Here is a 15560-nt window from a genome sequence, read left to right on the forward strand (position 1 = left end):
CATCAAAAGCATCTGTTTCACGCAGGTTCACTTTCCACCGGCTCACCAGTTTTAACCCAGAAATCTCCCTCAAAAAGCATTCAAGGAGTCCTGCTTATTTAATCAATATATGTTTTCCAGAGCAGTGAGTGCAGTGAAATATGAATTTTATCTGATGATGTTAAAGGGGTTTTGGAATCCATTATCAATTCTTGTTTTTTATTATTCAATATATTCCAGCCACATACAGAGCTGGCCACCAGATGCATTTCAGATTGTCTGTGTTTGTGTGAGAGAGGGAGAGACAATGAAAACATGAAAATATGGGAAGGATTTTCCCTTGGGCTTGCTGTGGTTTTTATGAACCTTGTTTGAACTTTGCCATTTTAAATGCCAGGCATTAGCCAACATGTCCACGACTGAGAGGATAGAGGAACTTTCCTCAAAGGAGAGACCTGCCTGTTCTAACAAAGCTTCCTAGGACCCTCCCTTTCTTGGATCTCTTTGAACCCAGGATATTTTGATGCTCTAGTGTGATGAGCAGCTTACAGTTTTGAGAATCTCAGTACTGGAGTCACAGCTTTACTGAGAAAGTTGAACGCTCAGGCTTCCAAAGTATCTCAATTTCCTCTGCATGGACAGCATGTGTTTTTCATCAATTTTTCCAAATGACTCTGAATCATCCATGAGTACTGTTACTGTTTTGGAGCCATGGAGCCAGGCAGTCACAGTAGCACACATGCTCTAATACATTGACCTGTGTTGCTCATGTGTGTATCCAGTTTTTGACATTTTCTAATCCCGTCCACCATTTCTTTTCTTCTCTATATATAAGTGAAAAAAGTTTCCTTAGCCCCTTGTAGACTTATAATGGGGGGTTCACAGAGGATACGTTCTTAATAGGCATGCACAATATATCGGTACCATAGTGGTTATCAGCCAGTATTATTTTTATTTTTTCCATCCTGTCATTATTGATATTTTCTTGTGCACATTTCCACTATTTTTATATTTAGCTTACCTTTGCCGCAGTGTTGTTAACTAAATATATAAAAAATTGTTCATTTAAATTTCATTAATTTAAATAAAATATAAATATTAAATGAAAAACTTTGAACTTAGCTAAACATATGACATGCATTGTAACACTCAAAAATGTCCATATAGGCCCGGTTTTACAGACAGGGCTTAGACTAAGCCAGGATTAGGCCTTAGTTCAATTGACGCTTCACTAGGAATTTGATTGACAGGCGATCTAACCAATCATAAAGCCGAATCCGCCGTTATGTCCGACAAAGCAGTCAGGGGACTTAGTAGATTAACGTTGGTGGACTTGAACTTGAAAAATGGTGTGTACTGATGTCTTTCTATGAGGCGCTGTCTAGGCGGTTGAAACAACATTCCTTCTGATGTTCATTCATGTTTATTTGATGCTATAAATTAACGAGTAGGAAGAGATGATCGGTTCACGAGCCGCTTGAACTGAGGTGCTACAGCAATCTGTCACGACACATTAAAGAGCTACAAAATGGTATTAAGTTTGAGACTGTATTTATATCAAAAGTAACCTGCACTGTCTTGTCTGTCGACACATTGTTAGTATCCCTTTGCTCCGCGATGTATTTTTCACTGCGTGAGAACATGAGAGCGGCATGGCTCGTCGGACATAGCAACAGTAACTAAAGGGGGCGGGTCTTTGAGAACGGTCAATTAGGGCATTTAAGTAGCTTTTATAGATGTACCCTAGAAAAAAACATTACTGGTGTGCATCCTGATCCAAAACAATGGCACTGATATTTTAAGATATGTCAGTGCAAGCTGCTTTCAGTTCAAACAGCTCAAACATACATTTTAGGCTAGGACTAGCTTAAACCTTGTCTGTGAAACTGGGGGTTAGTGTATCTTTACACAGAAAACAATTAAAAACGGCACAGACGGATGCAAGAACACATCCTGTATGAACGGCGCCTAAAGCTTTCAGGTTCAAGCTTCTATTCCAGTGGTAAAAAAAGTGAAATTCTCTTCCTGTATGTATTGAGGGGGGCATGGCATGAGTTTCCTGCAGCTGGGACACTGATTGATTACACCTGCTTGCAACTCCTCCCATACTGCATTGCTGCATTGCATTTACTGTTATGCACTGAGCCTCGGCTATGGTGATGCTGCCTCATGGTCCAGTGCGCTCTGAGCGTTGTCCCTTCCCTCTCTCTGTTGTTAATGCCATTGCTGCTCGCATGTGTAAAATATCGATCTAATGGCCTGCATGCAGTCAGACAGCTGTGCTTGATTCAGAGTGATTGGCCAGTGGCTCTGGGAACAAGAGAGAGAAATAGGAGACTGCGTGTAGATGGAGATGACAGTTAGTCTAGGAGGACATTCACTGAATGACGCATTGGGAAAGCACAGCTTCTGCAGGCAAATACAGCATTTAACCTTTCAAGCGGTTGTGTTTGACGTGATCAAAACATGTTGAGGGATAGTGGAGAGCAAAAGGCTCTTTTGTAGCCTATACACATTTAGAGTTAACTGCATGTGTAGAATGTCAATGTGTTAGGGCAGATAGCTAGTTTGATCTGAAAGATACTGTAGCTGCCTACTGTAGCTGACCTGAAGACAAGAATACACACACACACACACACATTTATTCTTCGCTCCTTGGCCTGTTTGCCCACAGCACAGACAGTGAGAGCAGGTGGTGAGGTTGGAAAAGGCCCTTAGAGGTTATCGTGCCATATTGCAAGAGGTTTTTTTTTCCACCTTGTCCTCCTTTTTGTTTGTATGAGCGTGAAACACTCTCAATCCGCAAGCTCTTTCGATTCTTTTTCAAGCATTCAGCAAAAGAAGCTAGTTTACATAATCTCACTGGATCTTCAGAACAGGGACTTCTATTGTTGACATTATGAGAAATCTAATAATTCATTTTCAAAATATAACACCAATTGATCTAGAAATTGATTAAATGAAGTTGTAGTTTAAAATATAATGGCTTGTAAAATAAATATCTACAAACATTCATTCTCTCAGTCTCAAAATGCGAATTTTGCTCCCAATATTCATTTATCTCTGTGGCATTTCAAAGCGGAGCATCAAGCTGATCTGTTTATTTGCATAATGATTCACATGATTCATTATGTAATCTGGATTAGGTTCAGTCAAGTGCATGCTCGGATTAGAGGCTCATTTCTCATTGAAATATGTTGGAGCATACTGCATTATGAGCATTTAATCTTGTTTTGCATTCTTCATATCATCACACAACCATCACGCCAAGTTTTTGAAGAAGCCAAAGGGACAGTTTGCACAAAAAAAAAAAAAAAAAAAAAAAAAAAAAAAAAAAAAAAAAAAAATATATATATATATATATATATATAGTCTGCCGTCATTTACTCACCTCCATGTTGTTACTAACCCTGTTATTATTCTGAATTTTAAAGAATCTTCACAGAGCTTTTTTGTGAGTGAGTTCCAAAATGACAAATCTCAAAAATAGAGAAAATCCAAGTTTTCTGAACCTTATGGTGCCACAGGTTGGATGTCAGTAATATCAAATCATTGTATCTCATGTGTCTTATGAACAAACACTATTGTGTCATATTTGTTTTATGAGTGAATAATGACTTTTTTTTAAATTTAGTCCACAAGTTTTCATGTGTTAATCAGAAAAGATACACTGTAAACTTGAATAAGTTGGCAAAACTCAAAAAAAAATTGATCAGTTGCCTCAATATTTTTAAGTTAATAAATTCAAAGTATTTTATTTTGTACTCATACATTTGAATTGTTCTTAGCTTGAAATGTTTGAGTACAATAATTTATACATTTAACCTAAAATTTTCATGTAACCTCAATGTGAACATTTTTATTAGTGTAAACTTAGCTAGCTAAAACAAGCTAATTCAGAAAATGTTAACTTGCTAATTTGCTAACCTGTTAACAATAGCATGGTATAGCACTTGCTGAATGAGTGCAGAAATATAAAGCATTTAACATACTCTCAAACCAAGCCTCATTCACCACTTGTCACCATGATGGTAACTCTCCAAAAACCCACATTAACAGAAACGGTAACACTTTAAAATAAGGTTTATTAGTTAACATTAGTTAACTACATTAATTAACATGAACTAATAATGAACTACACTTATAAAGCATTCTTTAATCTTTGTTAATGTTAATTTCAACATTTACTAATACATTATTAAAATCTTGTTAACGTTAATGCACTGTGAACTAACATGAAGAATGAACAACTGTATTTTCATTAACTAAAGTTAACGAAGATTAGTAAATACAGTAACAAATGTATTGCTCATGGTTAGTTCATGTTAGTTAATACATTAACTAATGTTTAACTAATGAACCTTATTGTAAAGTTTTACCACAGAAACTCTTCTAAATTAGCATAACAAAACATTGCTCACTACTAAATCTCCCACTTAACATTAATCTTGCACAAAAACATTATATCCCTTTCGAGTGCCATGGGCAAAGCATGCTGGGAAATAGAAATCCCAGCCCAGTTTCAGTTAAATTTAAGTTCATCTAAATTAAAAGAAATAAGGTCATAAAAATCAATACAATGAAATAGATCAGTTTACTTAAAATATATCAGTGTTGTGAACTTGAAAGAAAAGGAAAGTGCTAAATACTCATAAAAGTTAATTTGACTGAACTAATTTGTTTAATTTAAGTTTGTCTTTTGAGCGATAGGGTTTACAGTGTAACACAAATTTGGAAAGACATAAGGATGAGTAAATAATAACAGAATTTATTTTTTGCTGTTTTAATCTATTCTTTTAACCCTCTTCAGCTTCAATTTTCAGCTTTTCTTTCTAATTTCAAGCAAAAAAGTTTCCCATGCAGATTTTATTCATGTTCAAGTTGGTTATGTTAATTTGCCATGCTGACCGACAGAAAGCTGCTTGGTTTGCTTGGACCTTTTTTCACTGAAATTTTGCTAATGTGGCCGACTGGCCGCACCTTAAGCATAGAAAAGTTAGTGACTTGAAGTTGTATACCATTTCCTGCTGGTTACATAGCTTAGCCTCTGTGACCTTTGGGTGACTTCTTTCACGTTTTTCATCCCCCTACGAAACCGGAGCTCCTTGCGAGAGGCTACCATCATCTATCCAACCCCAATCAGCCACACTCCAACCTTCTAAAGAGCAGAAACCTGATCATGCCATGTTGTTTTTCTTTCTCACTTCTATCCAAGCCGGCTGTGCAATTGCTCTGGTGAAATGCTGTGATTTGCTCCACTGGGTTTGATATGTGACAGCCCCATCAAGCTGCCTGCAAACAAGCCCAATTCCCTCTTAGACCAGTGTGCCCATGTTGGTCCATGCCTGAGCAAGTATCCTATCTCCGTCTTATGGACGAGATACCTGGATTCAATTACAGTCTTGCTAAAGATTTAGAATTCACCTCCCCCTTGAAATCAGGTGTTGGAGGAGCAGGCAGTAGGAGATAGTAGAGGATGTAATGTAGACGGTGTGGAGAAGGCAGTAAGAACCACCACAAACAATCCATATGAGACACTGGCTTTTGACTGAAAATGTGTGACATGTACATTGTTAGGAAAAAACATACCATACACAACTACAAACATACACAATTGCTTGAAAGCACCCAGCCCTGTTGCACATACTTGACATGCGTCTTTACATTACTGTTGGTAACAAACCTCAGTGTTCAAGGGGAGGATAGATTTACCTTCAAATGTCTGTGCTATTAAACTGGATGTCTTGTTATTCATGAAGCATGTAAATAGTTTAACTAAATTTAACCAGGGGTCTTTAAACTAAAATGTAAAGGCAGCTGCATATTTTTATGTATAAAGACCAATTTGAGAATATAATTATAAATATTTTAAAGACAACATGCATTTATATTGTCATTATACTAAAGAATATTATTAAAATATCTGGAAAATTTAGTATATTTCAATAATGTATTTATTTTATGTACAGTATTTGTTTTCATTTTATTTTAACATTCTATTTTAATAACATTTTACCATTAAAGTAATCTTAGATGTACACTGCCCGGCCAAAAAAAAAAAAAGTATTTTAATTTAAAATTTTGGATGGATCATTATTACAATGATTATTATGTTTCTAGCATGTTGTATTTCTATTAGGGTTCTTTTAACCCTAAAAGATGGAGTGTGTAGCTTTTCATTTCTTAAACAACTATGTAGGAAGACACATCATGGCCATATTCCAGGATGACAATGTCAAGATTTATCAGGCTCGTATTGTGAAAGAATGGTTGGGAGGGAGCATAAAAAATCTTTTTCACACATGAATTTGCACACATGAGTCCTGACCTTAATTTCATTTAAAAAGACTTTGGGATGTGCTGGAGGAAACTTTACAGAGTGCTCACCTCTTGCATTGTCAATACAAGATCTTGACCAAAAATTGATGCACCTCTTGATGGAAATAAATGTTGTGATGTTATTTCCATCAAGAGGTGCATCAATTTTTGGAGTGTATAAATATGTATAAAATAAGAAATAAATAAAAACTACTGTTTGAGTCAAACTGGAGTTAGAATCTATTTCAGTGGAGACTACAGCCTTTGAAGTTGTGTGATGTGTTTTAAACCTAACACATGCAAGTGTAAGAGTCTGAGATGAGGGCAGATTGTGACCCATTTTCGTTTGTCTCAGTTCAGATATTCAAATCTGTTCTCCCTGGCCAGTCTTGCTGTGAGAACGTCAGAGCGTGTGAATGTGAGTTGGATGGCCACAGTAAAGACAAAGTTCAGATCTCTTTATGTTCAATTAATGAACATCTGGTTCTGATCCACCGAGGCTCCACCAATCCAATCACACTTTTCCCAGGCCAACTTTTGCAGCTCTTCATATTTGGAAAAAGCATTTTTGTCATATGAAAATAAGTCACAAAGAAAGTTTTGCTTGTGTCACTGTTTGCTTTAATCCTTGCTTAGGTTTTTAAAAGTTTTAAAAGTAAAGGTTAACTTGGATAGATCACACAAAACTGAATACAAATGGAATTCAGAGTGTTTCTTTTATGTTATTTAGATGTTTATACTTGATCCATCATGAGTAAACACTATTGATTATTGCATTCCAAAAGTTCACATGTTTTTAATTTTATACCCATTAGATTCCCATTTACAGGCAGAGATGCTGCTTTATTTTGTGATTGTTTTCTTTCATCATGTCTATTTACAGCTCCCTCTTCTTGCCCTGATCTCATTTATATTAAAATTTTCCTACAGACACATGCTAATTGTATTCAGGTGGTGTTTATAACACACATTTATGTGAACCTGAGGGCATTGTATTAGCATACAGTAACATTGCTGTTCATATTTGCCTCAGTATGAGATTTTAATTTAGGGATTAATAAATGTGACACTGTGGATTTCAAGATGATTTTGAAAGTATTTGAGGAACACACAAAATCCTTTTGCATCACTGCTAAGCCTATTAATGGCAATTACACAACAAAGAGCTGGCAATGCATGCATTATTGAGAGAATGCCACCAAAGTACTTCCTGCATAGTGTACAATCTCTGACAGCTATTGATTCCAGTCAAGCTTTTTCAGTTTCATTCTGAAATTCTGAAATAGAAAGTCACCTGAATATCTTGCATTCTGTCTAGTGGTAAACACTGTGCCCAGTGATGGGAATAACGGCATTATAAATAAACGGCGTTACTAAAAGCATTACTTTTTTCAGTAACGTGTAATCAAATGAATAACTTTTTCCCCCATTACATCGCCGTTACCGTTACTGACAAAAAAAATTCAGCGTTACTAAAATTGAGCTCACTGAAGCGGTTTTCATCCGAGTAGGTTCTCTCTCAGCCATAGGACCTGCAAAGTTTTTTCTCTGGTGTGTGTGTTGGGGTGGGACACAGGCTAACTGATGATTATTGGTGTGTGACTAGAGATGATAGAACTGCAAAGCGTTTGTTGTAAAAAAAAAAAAAAAAGTATAGGTTAGTCATACACAAATATAATTTTAAACTGTTAATAATGTACGATGCTCTGTGTGTGTGTGTGTGTGTGTGTGTGTGTGTGTGTGTGTGTGTGTGTGTGTGTGTGTGTGTGTGTGTGTGTGTGTTGCCGCTGTCGCCTTTGGCTTGCTTAGTTGGGGACACTTGACATTTGACTTGACATTTGATATTCAACAGTGCTTTGATCTGCCTGCATTGACACTATTCTTTTAAGAGCTGCTGTGCAGCCAAATAATGTACCAGTTATCAATGTAAAGCTGCTTTGACACAATCTACATTGTAAAAAGCGCTATATAAATAAAGGTGACTTGACTTGACTTGTGTGTCAGAGCATGCGAGCGGAGCACAAGCTCAAACCAGAATACCCTTTGTGACATGCTGGATCGAAAATATGTGAAATAATTTTTTTCTAGTCGACTAGTAGTTGTTCATTTAAACCATTAGTTGACTAATCATATTTATATTAATTAATTTCTTAAATACTGGAGAGAATAAACCATAATAATGAGCGTTTAATGTAGGCTATATAGCACTCAAACGTAAAGCTTGTCATAAAGAACCGGCAAAAGTAATGATTACGAATGTGACCAAAACAGCAAGGAGACATTTTAATTGTATATTAATAAAGTAATGTTTTCTGAATCAGTGTTGGCAGCAAAGATGAAGTTGACATTGCTGACTCTCATCATCTCCGTATGGACGCGCTTAGAGAGAATGCACATTTCATTCGGATTACATAATCAGAGAGTAGCCTATTTCTTTTTGTTTTGAATTATTTCGTTTAAAAGTAGACATTCCAAGCTTTCTATAGATATATTTCTCATGTCTGTGAGGCAAGCAGCCGCTGAGTTTCATTTAGCCTATAAGACGCACTCCAGTTCACGTGCAAGTGATCGCGCCGGCGCCTCCATGTCATGATTATATTGTCTTCTATATTTGCTTCTTATTTATTAAATCCAGGCAATTGGTTGATGAAACATTGATTAAAATTAAGATACAATTTTTACAAAACAAAATTCACTTTAAAGAAAGGCTTTCTACAAAACAAAACTTAATGAAGTGGTCAAAATCATGTCTGACCCACTCCATGTCTCCCGATATATTGCGCATCTTATGATGTATTCTATCTTACTCATGCTGTTCACTTTTCATAATCAAATTAAAACAATAACATAGGCCTATTTAAACATAAATATTAACTATGTTTTCTTTAACGCTACCAACACGTAGTACAGTACAGAGAAATTTCATGTCGTGAGCAAGAGCGGATCATGAGTCACGAGTCGATCAAGCATAATTTATTTTTAGACTTATATTTAATATGGGGCATCCAAGTTATTTGACATATTTGAATTAGAATTTTTTTTTTTTTTTTGTTTTTTTTTTTTTTTTAAGTAACGCAATAGTTACTTTCCCTGGTAATTAGTTACTTTTATAATGATGTAACTCAGTTACTAACTCAGTTACTATTTGTGAGAAGTAACTATAACTAATTACTTTTTTAAAGTAACGTGCCCAACACTGACTGTGTCACATCCATTAGACTCCTCATCATGTTTTTCTCATTTTATTAATGTGTGTATCTTTGTCTTTCTGCAGTGGAAGATAAATCAAATAATGGGGAACTAGATCTAGATGGGATTGATGAAGATGAAATTGAAAAGGTATGTTATTAATGGCTTTATGGATTTATGTCTTGTTTTCTAGTAACAGTATTAAAGAGAGAGAAAAATTTACTTGAGAAGCAAAACTGTGAAAGATAATAAGACATAAAACTCACTAAATGTCATGTGAAGCTCAAAAAACTGTCTAATGTCCTGCATCCCAGATTCACAAATTATCACCTCTTAGCATTACTTATCAGCATAGCCCTGTTATCTTCTCTACAGTACATTCTGAATGAGATAGAGGTCGAGGCAAAGACAGAGCTGTGGATGAAGCAAAATGAGGAGTATTTGAGGGAACAAAAAGGTAAGCAAAAAAGGAGAAGAAGAGCTTAATACCTGTGCATTTATTAACACAATACATATATTCATACACCCGATTTGACGTCAGAAGCATGTGTCAAACTAAGGGACTGCTCAACCACAGAGATAAAAAAAGTCAGTGAAAGGAAGGATTTTTTATTTTTTTTTTAAATCCTCAATTAGCACAGTGAACTACTTCCTGCAGTTTCATCCCACGATTGAACCTTGTGAGATTAGTCTTGATTTTTGAAAATACGTAAATGAAAAATACCTGTGATAACTAAAAGATTGACCTTCTGAAGTTAATCTTCTCAACATTTTTGTATTGCTTTTTGTGTCTACTCTAAAAACACTCCATTTGATAAAGCCATTGTGTTCTCATTTGGTTATATTTTTTCAGAAAAAGAAGAAAGAATAGCTAAAGAGAAGGAACAGGGGACCTATAAGGAGAAGGTGAGTAAGTCATGAGTGTGTGTGTGTCTGGCTCATGCTTTTGTCGACATGGGCTTCTCTCCCATTCCAGGGTCTTCAGAAACTCAGCAGCTATGGATCCTAGGAGACCACATACTTTCCATTTTAACTTCTGTTGCTCCTCTGGTTTCACCCCACGCTCTCAGTGTGGCCTCTCCTTAACCTGTCTGCTCTGACATCTGCACCGTGACTCCCAGTTGGGGTTGGATTAGCTGGCCCTGCTCTGCACCTCTAATTAGGTGCCTTGAGCCTGATAGCAATTTCAGATACAGTAGTCCACTTGCTGACTGTGAAGAGACTTGTTACACTTTGGTACAAGAGGAACATGGTCAGGGGTGACCAGATCAGATGGGCTTGATTGCTTTTCCAGACTACTAATGGGATTCTGTCACCTTAATGTTGACAGCTGTTAGTCTGACATCATTATATCAAGGCCCAATGGAGAAAATGCACTGTTTAAATGATACCCAGATGCCCCAAAAAGATAGAAATGCTCACTTAAAGGATTAGTTCACTTTGAAATGAAAATGAGCCCAAGCTTTAGTCACCCTCAATCCATCCTAGGTGTGTATGACTTTCTTCTTTCTGATGAACATAATCACAGAAATATTAATAAATATCCTGACACATCCGAGCTTTATAATGGCAGTGCGGCTCGTGCGAAAGCGAGATATTTTACTTCATAACTTGTTAAATATGGATATTTTTTTTACACAAACGCATCGTTTCGCTTCAGAAGGCCTTTATTAACCCTCCGGAGCCGTGTGGAGCACAGATTTATGATGGATGGATGTGGATGGAAGCACATATTCATTGAACCCTATCACTGCCATTATAAAGCTTGGATGCGTCAGGATATTTATTAATATTTCTGTGATTATGTTCATCAGAAAGAAGAAAGTCATATACACCTAGGATGGCTTGAGGGTGAGTAAAGCTTGGGCTAATTTTCATTTCAAAGTGAGCTAATCCTTTAATAAATGAACAGCATGCTTTTTAGCCTTCAGAAACCGTTTTAGAAAGTCAAAGGACTCTTCGCTATGAATTAGAGCCATCTAAGCACTGACTCCAATGTTTGTTTTTCACTGTAAACAACTTTTATCCCAATTTGTCTAGCCAAAGAAGCCGTCCAAGAAGCGAGAACCGATCCTGGCCAGCACTGCGGGAGAGGCCATAGAGAAGATGCTGGAGCAGAAAAAGATCTCCAGTAAGATCAATTATGATGTTTTGTGGGACCTCAACAGCAAGGGCAGCGGGAGCAACACCACCCAGCAAGCTGAAGACGTGCCCGCCGGTGGCTCCGGACGCAAGAAGTTGACCCGCCGCAAGAAGCAGCTAAACAAGAGCAATCTTGGGCTCGCTAAACCCGCGAGCCTCATGGGCAAGAGGTGAGAAATTAATGAATAGTGAATCTGTTGTTTGTTTTTTTTAACTTCGTTACTGTTGGCTCACACTGCGCTTTGCAACTTTTTCTCTACCAGAAACCACTAAGTCTGTCTTTATGTAGTAACGGGGACCCACTCCAAGTGGTAAAAAGCCTCTTTTGTTCCTCAGACAAAGGACATGATCAAAAAGGCTGTTCCCTTGCCCTTGGAGGACTACATTTTTCTTCTTGTCGGCCTCCAACATTTTGTCTTTGCTTTGCTCCTTTGGCTGACCTTCACAGTCATTTCCACCAGGAGAAAGCTTGTCATCAATTCAGTGCCAGGACTGTCTGTCTGCCATCACCTGGCACCCTGTAGTGCATGCTGGGAGCCTGCCCCTTCTCCAATTAATAGTCCTCCAGGGCTCCAAACGTCCCTGTGAGAAAAGTAATGAATATACGACAGACGGAGCGCAAGATCATGACTTCTACACTTTGGCATTGAAAGATAATTTCTCATTGTGTGATGTCTTTCCTCCAGTCCATTTCGTTAATGATAATTACTAATTTCATACTGAATGGTGAGATGATGATGAATCAGACATACGAACGCTGTCGGAGATCTCATATCCTGAAGCCTCGAAAAGACAATTTACTGACCCCTTTATTTTCAATCTTATATTCACGAACGTGTTTGAAACAAACTTTCACATTAGTTTAATTAAATTTGAGATTTTTAAAATATAAATATAATGGATATCCTGAAGATATAAAAACATAGCTGGCTAGTGTGCTAGTGTTATCATTTGCTTTGTCTGGTGGGAATGCAATATATTTTTTTTAAAATGATTATTATTTTTGTTACGCTACCTTTAAAAAGTTTGGGGTCGGTAAGAGTTTGTTTTTTTTTGAAGAAGAAGTTTCTTATGCTTACCAAGGCTACATTTATTTGATAATTGTAAAAAAGTTATTACAATTTAAAATAACTGTTTTCTGTTTTAATATATTTTAAAATGTAATTTATTCTTCTGATGACAGAGCTGAATTTTCAGCATCATTACTCCAGTCACAGGATTGTTCAGAAATCTTTCCAATATGTTGATTTGGTGCTCAAGAAACATTTCTTATTATTCTCAATGTTAAAAACAGTTGTGCTTAATATTTTTTTGAAACTGTTGACAGACAGGATTCTTTGATGAGTAGAAAGTTCAACAGAACAGCATTGACCACAGGGCACTTATATTTATAAGTCATTTTTTTATTTACTTTATTTGTTAATTTAATACAAAGAATTATTCATGAAAATCCCCTGTTGTTGCAAGGCATGATGTAAGTTAACTTACCTTGCTTGAACTGTTGTTCACCACATAAGCTGGCCGAACCAGCAGAGGCCAGTGTAAAAATATTAAATCATCATAGTCTGATGACACTGTGGACCAAATTGGACGATAAACTTGAATTTAGTTCCAGCTCCAGTTGAGAGAGTTTGTTCCCACTCCTGTTGAATCATGGGAACCTTTGTAATGAGCTGCTGTGGGAGCGCAAAGAGTTTTCAGTTGTGTTGCCGCGACTTGCAAGTAGCAACTGTCTAAGATATTTCACGCAGTACTTTTAGAAACATAATGGTTCAAAAGAGCCAGTAGCCCCTTTTCTCTTTTGGATTTACTAAGTGTGCAGAAGTAAATGCCTAAAATTGCCCAATTGCTTAGCATTCAAAATGCATGCAGTGCTCTCTGTCACAGAACTCTCACTCCAGCTGATCAAAGCACAATTCTTCGAAGATATTTTGGGTTATCTTAAGAAGTTATTTTTGGGGCTGAATAGACACAGATCTATTTGCTTGCATAAAAATGCTGTTGTTACACTTCTTCACTGCCTTTAGTAGCTCCCAGACTTCCATCCCCCTTTACCAGCCTCAAACACCAGCTGCCAGATTAAACCTCTGCACGACCTCCAAACTAACAGCAACGGAGAAGCGCTCCTCCTGAAAGATAAGACGATAATTGCCATCCAGTTTCTTTTCTTTAATTTCTTTCCTCCTTTTTCACCTCTTCAAACCCTCTTCCTTTTCTACCCTTGTCTTTTAGTAGAGGCTTACCGTTCTTAAAACTGCCGGGATTTGCTTTTTGAAGTGTAAATCTGATCTCGATGCATGGGGATGACCTGTCTATGCCTCTCTTCTCAGCGTACCTCAAAAAAAGTGACAGCCCGACAGAACGCTTCACCTCCCAGCTCCAGCATGCTGCCTGATCCTGTTTCTGATCCTCGTTTTACAGTAACAGCTACCGCTTTGAAATCAGGCTCACGATTTGAGGAGCAGTGTCGACCCTGGGCACTTGGGAGCAAAAAAGTATACGTATTTCTGCTCTCTACCAGATCCAGTCTGGTTTTTAGCTCCATGACAACGTGAGTGGAGATTGATTTGTAAATGTTAGCTTAAGGTCAGATGGAATGAGTTAGAGTTGTTCCTGAGATGTGCTTTCCACCAGGCCTACACTGAGTAAAGTTCACAGCACCTCTCATTTATTTTGCCAGGCATATCCGGAAATAGCCAATGAGCCTGTGTGCCCTGATGCGTTTTGCAGATCCTCCCTTTCTGTTTGACCCGGCTCAGTTTCCCATACTAAAATGTCATTGTTTCCACCCTAACGTTAGTCCACTTCCAGCAGTATGGCTTTTCCCTCATTATTAGAGTGGGCTATCAATGTCCATACTGTTAGAACCCGTCATGTTGTGTTCTAGAGGGCAGGAAACCAAGGCAACCGACTGTATAGTGTGTCATTCGGTCCGTCTCAATGGTCCTTTCACCACCTCCTAGCAACTAGATCAGCAGAATGATTCATTTTGTTTGTTTCTAGCGTGGTCACGTTGACCCAGGACCGGCATCGAACCATCTAGCAGTAAAGCAATGTAGTTTTCTAAAGACTTTTGTCACAGAAAATCTCTTGTGGTTGGACTTTAGGCCTAAGTGAGAGAAGACAGTAGGAAGGACTTCTAAGGATCATCTTGTGCCTGGTTCTCGACCTCTAAGCTTGGTGAAAAAGGTTTTAGGCTGGGTCTCTCAGCATGGAGGGCTCTATTGTTTGAGGATGCCATTTATCAGTGGGTTGAGATCTGAGCCTGGAGGATGTCTGGTGGTGGGAGTAAGGGAGCCACATCCTGCTGATGGGAATCATGTTTGGTCGAGACAAAGCAGCTGGATTGTTTCATTCAATCTTGTAAGGTCATTAGAAATAACTTTCTAGCCATAATGAAATCACAATAATAATGGAAGGAAATCCTCAGCTGATCAAAGATCTACAAGACAACCCAAATGCTAGAGATCAAAACTTCTCGTAATTGCTGTAGTTAAGTAATAATTTTGGTAACAAAACATGCTGACACCAATGACACCACACTTTTTTAGCATTCTTCATTGTCTTCATAGAGATTTAAAAAAAAAAAGCCATAAACAAAACTGCCCAGCTCTGAAAATCAGAGAAAGCTAAATTTTTTAATTGATGTCTTTCATGTATCAATGAACTACTGCCCATGAAGCATTGTGAATGATACACTACTACTGATTTATTCATATTTATTATTGAAAATATAAAATTAGGTATTTTTGAAGTAGAAATAAATAGTATAAATAGTCAGGTACAGTCAAACCGAAATTTATTCAGACACCTTGAACATTTCATTCATTATTACAGTTTATTCACTATAGTTTTAAAAAAAAATGGTAAAAAAATACCTCAGAGTTAAACTGTGTCAGAAAATATTAATCTTAATTATGTCCGATAACACT

General features: G+C 37.2%; 1 protein-coding gene across 3 annotated transcripts in view; it reads left to right on the forward strand.

Moving 5' to 3' along the window:
• The window catches only part of brf1b (BRF1 RNA polymerase III transcription initiation factor subunit b), a 79915-nt gene that overhangs the window by 43489 nt on the left and 20866 nt on the right, over window positions 1-15560 (forward strand). For 2 of the 3 annotated variants that reach the window (XR_007926789.1, XM_051874781.1), the window contains exons 13-16: window positions 9572-9636; window positions 9862-9943; window positions 10340-10392; window positions 11527-11798. Coding sequence is in view for 2 of the 3 variants with exons in the window: in XM_051874781.1 (XP_051730741.1) it covers window positions 9572-9636; window positions 9862-9943; window positions 10340-10392; window positions 11527-11798 (472 nt within the window). In the remaining variant the exon portion in view is untranslated. Of the gene's footprint in view, window positions 1-9571; window positions 9637-9861; window positions 9944-10339; window positions 10393-11526; window positions 11799-11891; window positions 12465-15560 lie in introns of those variants that run through there. The other variant, XM_051874782.1, reaches the window with a different exon arrangement.

This window comes from Ctenopharyngodon idella, chromosome 20, assembly GCF_019924925.1.
Source record: "Ctenopharyngodon idella isolate HZGC_01 chromosome 20, HZGC01, whole genome shotgun sequence".
Taxonomy (NCBI): Eukaryota; Metazoa; Chordata; class Actinopteri; order Cypriniformes; family Xenocyprididae; genus Ctenopharyngodon; species Ctenopharyngodon idella.